The sequence below is a fragment of the Oncorhynchus nerka genome, linkage group LG27, assembly GCF_034236695.1.
Source record: "Oncorhynchus nerka isolate Pitt River linkage group LG27, Oner_Uvic_2.0, whole genome shotgun sequence".
Lineage (NCBI taxonomy): Eukaryota > Metazoa > Chordata > Actinopteri > Salmoniformes > Salmonidae > Oncorhynchus > Oncorhynchus nerka.
Window position 1 is genome coordinate 69,057,822 of NC_088422.1, and position 4,440 is coordinate 69,062,261.

General features: G+C 43.6%; 1 protein-coding gene across 1 annotated transcript; it reads right to left on the reverse strand.

The window, feature by feature from the left end:
* Positions 1–1,119: 1,119 nt before the first annotated feature.
* On the reverse strand, positions 1,120–3,305 carry LOC115111116 (ras association domain-containing protein 10-like). The gene has a single exon (XM_065011931.1). It carries the CDS (start codon positions 3,019–3,021, stop codon positions 1,627–1,629), a length of 1,395 nt encoding a protein of 464 aa, XP_064868003.1. The 5' UTR covers positions 3,022–3,305; the 3' UTR covers positions 1,120–1,626.
* Between the last annotated feature and the right edge of the window lie 1,135 nt (positions 3,306–4,440).

Below are 4,440 nucleotides of genomic sequence, written 5' to 3' on the forward strand. Positions count from 1 at the left end.
TCTCTAAAGTACAAATGCCACCCCTTACCCTACCTACCGTGTCTCTAAAGTACAAATGCCACCCCTTACCCTACCTACCGTGTCTCTACAAATGTACAAATGCTAAAGTACAAATGCCCCTACCCTACCTACCGTGTCTCTAAAGTACAAATGCCACCCCTTACCCTACCTACCGTCTCTCTAAAGTACAAATGCCACCCCTTACCCTACCTACCGTGTCTCTAAAGTACAAATGCCACCCCTTACCCTACCTACCGTGTCTCTAAAGTACAAATGCCACCCCTTACCCTACCTACCGTGTCTCTAAAGTACAAATGCCACCCCTTACCCTACCTACCGTCTCTCTAAAGTACAAATGCCACCCCTTACCCTACCTACCGTGTCTCTAAAGTACAAATGCCACCCCTTACCCTACCTACCGTGACTCTAAGGTACAAATGCCACCCCTTACCCTACCTACCGTCTCTCTAAAGTACAAATGCCACCCCTTACCCTACCTACCGTGACTCTAAGGTACAAATGCCACCCCTTACCCTACCTACCGTGTCTTTAAAGTACAAATGCCACCCCTTACCCTACCTACCGTCTCTCTAAAGTACAAATGCCACCCCTTACCCTACCTACCGTGTCTCTAAAGTACAAATGCCACCCCTTACCCTACCTACCGTGTCTCTAAAGTACAAATGCCACCCTTACCCTACCCTACCTACCGTCTCTCTAAAGTACAAATGCCACCCCTTACCCTACCTACCGTGTCTCTAAAGTACAAATGCCACCCCTTACCCTACCTACCGTCTCTCTAAAGTACAAATGCCACCCCTTACCCTACCTACCGTGTCTCTAAAGTACACATGGCCGCAAGGGCATGAACACACACAAACAGTGATGCATGCATCCACACACTCTCACACATACGCACATGCATGCACGCACACCCCACACACACACACGTCACACACACACACACACACACACACATGCATACACATACATGGTTTAACATCATCCTATACTTTTTACTCTTCTCAAACTCTTTCCTGATGCATACAATTTGCAGACTTAGTATTGATTAGGCAAGGCAAAGTAATTTTCTACACATTTTAATGAAGCAATTGCACATAAGCTTTTTAAATTATCTTTATTTTAGTATGTCATACACCCTTCATATTTAAGACTCATCAGTGTGTCCACAAGATCACATTGGATAAGTGCAGAGCACTACTTCACTTCCAACTAGAATTAGCACTTGATCAGTGTTACATTTAGCATGGTCTATTTGAAGTCTGTTTAGTCTTGCAAACACAAAGATTTCCATTCCTTAATCAATAATAACCCGTGGCGATAACACAGAGGTGTGTCATATCCTGGCACAGGTCAAAGGGTTTTATATTGAAAAAAGGCAGCAAAATATGTGAATAGCCATAATTGCATATATTTAAGTGACCAAGTATTTTGACTGTGTATTGGGGTAAGCTACATAATAGTCTATACATTTTGGGACATTTTTGAATACATTATATTGTGTTGTTCATTTTGGGGATAAACTCTATGTCAGATCCCTGAGTTTTTAGACATACAGTAATTATGTCCCATAATTGTCAATAGAATTTGAAGCATCCTGGCAATTCATACCAATGACTCGCACACAGGCGGGTTATCCGAGTCCTGACTGTGCATGGAGCTCAGGCCAGTGTCTGAGTCGTCATCGTTGGCATTGCAAGTCTTTGAAAGCCCCCTGGCTTGCTCCACCCACTCGCTTTTCGTCTCCAGGGGATGCATCATTGCTGCCTCAGTAACCACAGAGTTGTGGTCATTGTCCTCGCCTTGTGTCTCGTCATCCTCTATATACAATGAGTTCACTTTCTCCAGCAAATCCCGTATCTCCTTTTCTTTCACCCCCCAAATATCCTGGGTTGTATTCAAATCATTCCTAATAGCCTCCAAATCCGTGTTCAAGCGCAGTCCAATGTATAAACTAGTATCCAGCTGCGTTTTGATCCTCTCCTCCTCCAGAAACAAATCGTTCTCTAATGATGTATCAGCCTCGAGGGCTAAAGTGTCTGTGTGTGTCGCATGGGCTGTTGATACCCACATAGCGGTCTCTCCCGCGCTGGGTTTCACCTCTTTACTTGACAGCTCCTCTTGCCTTCGCTCCATCCACCTCTGATTCAGTTCCTCTTGGATCTCCACAGTAATGCTGTCCATGAGCGCTTCGTGCTCAGCCAATTCATCCTGAAGTCGAATCACCTCCTCACACCGTTGGGCATACTCCTCGAACTGGGCAACAGCCTCCGCCGAGCACGGCTTCTCGCCCTCCTGCTTGGAGAGCCGGTCGGAATGCGCATCCACTAAGTATGTGTCCTGCACGTAATTGATCCCATGCATTTTCATTCTGTCAAAATGAACTTTAGCTTCATACCTTTCTATCGCTCTGTCCAGTTCTTTAATTCTCTGGATCTGTTGGCGGATTGTGTGGTCCTGGGATATGACCAAGTGAACCAAAGTTTCCATTTTCTCCCCAGTGGGCGCATCCTTGGACACGGTTTGCGCCCTCTTGTTATTTATTTTATCCAATTTTCTGAAAGCTTTCCTGACAATCCGACGTTGTTTCTCAGGTGAGAAGCCCATGGTGGCTCTTGCTGTCCCCTTGTAAATGCACGGACTCTCCTTACTGAGCACCACACGCGCCTCTGCGCTCCGGGGTCCATGGTTAGCCAAAGAAGCCTCATTTTTAACCAACACAAACCGCACGTTCTCCTGCTCCTCTCCCCACGCGCCCCAAAGTCGAAGGATCTTTGTTTTATTCGGCAAAATTCTTTCAGATCCTCTCCATTTTTCTACGATGCAACAGGACTGGGGTGATCCCGAGAGCATGGCTGCAGAGACACGTTGTTTCAAGTTTTGATCCTCTAGGAGCACATTGACCACATCTGCACAGGTTGTGCGCTTTGACAGTCCGGAGACAAGCTTCTCCTCTCGGCAAACCCACACAGATATCTTACTTTCCTTGGACTCCATCATAAACTAAAACGAAACGTTATTCCTCTTTAGAATACCATTCAAATTCCGTTTTTTGAGGAGGGAAACGGAGTAGAACAGAGTTTTGTCATGTAAGTGCTAAATTAATTGTACATCCACATACGTTAGAAAATAAAGCAACATCCAACATTCTGAGATAAATTGTTCATTTTACGCGTTCCCTCAAGTAGTTGGTAGAGGATGGGAAGTCCAGGTAGCCGCTGTCGCTGTTTGCTCTGTGTCCAAGTAAGCACACTCAACTGAGCCCTTTGCGCGCTGTGCGTACAACCGGAGACTCGCTCTGCTTTGATCACATGACAACTTTACAGTTTCTAAACACAACAAGTAACACCGCCCATAAAGTGTGTTACTCTCCCAGAGAACCTGATTGCATATTTTGATAAAACATGATAACAACAACAACACTATTATCAATGAATAACAACAACAAACGACTAATACTAATAATGCTAACAATAATTACAACAACTACCACATCAATAACAATAGTAGTGATATACTAAATTATAACAACACTTAGAATAATAAGTGTATACATGCGCATCTATAATTATTACTAATATTAATTTAGAATAATTTACTGTCCCTTGACTGATGTACCTGGGATGGTGCCTTGGCTGATGCCGACATAAACGCAGACAGCCCTGGGGGTTATGCAACACTTCAAATAGTGACAATGGGAGGTGTGGAATAAGGTACTGACATCCCTAAATCAGAAGATATTATCTTACTGCTGAGCATCTATACTTTAAAAAAATGCATTAGCATGCAGTGTACAAAGTAAGAGTAATTTACACACATCTGCATAGGAGGCTATAGCCTAATACATTGCCCCATGCATCTTCTCTGGGTGACGCACACATTTCACTTGACTGACAAACACCCCAACAAACAGATGGTAAAAGAAAAGCGATTGTATTGGGTCAGCTTCGCGGGGTTCCACAATATATTGCCTCATCTCACTTTTCTAATCATACATGCTGATCATCAACATCAGCTCAACATCCCAGTGGTAAAAAAAAACATGGTTGAATCAATGTTTCCGCGTAATTTCAACAAGAAATAATGAATTGTGATGACACTGAATCAACGTGGGAAACGTATGGGAATTTGTTTTGTTTTTTTCCAGCTAACTATTCATCTAAATCCAATTACATGGTGACATTATTTGTTGATTTCACATTGAATTCTTGTTAGATGACAAATCAACCAAATGTAAACCAAAACTAGACGTTAAAATGACATCTGTCCCGAATGGGAAGACACAGTCTGACACTTAGACGACCACTTCCTGGTTCATTCAGAAGGCAGCGTTCTAACCTTGATCTCGAGGATTTATCTGGAATTAAGAGAGAAATTCTGACCCCCTGCTGGTACCCGTCAAGTGAGGACAGCTACACC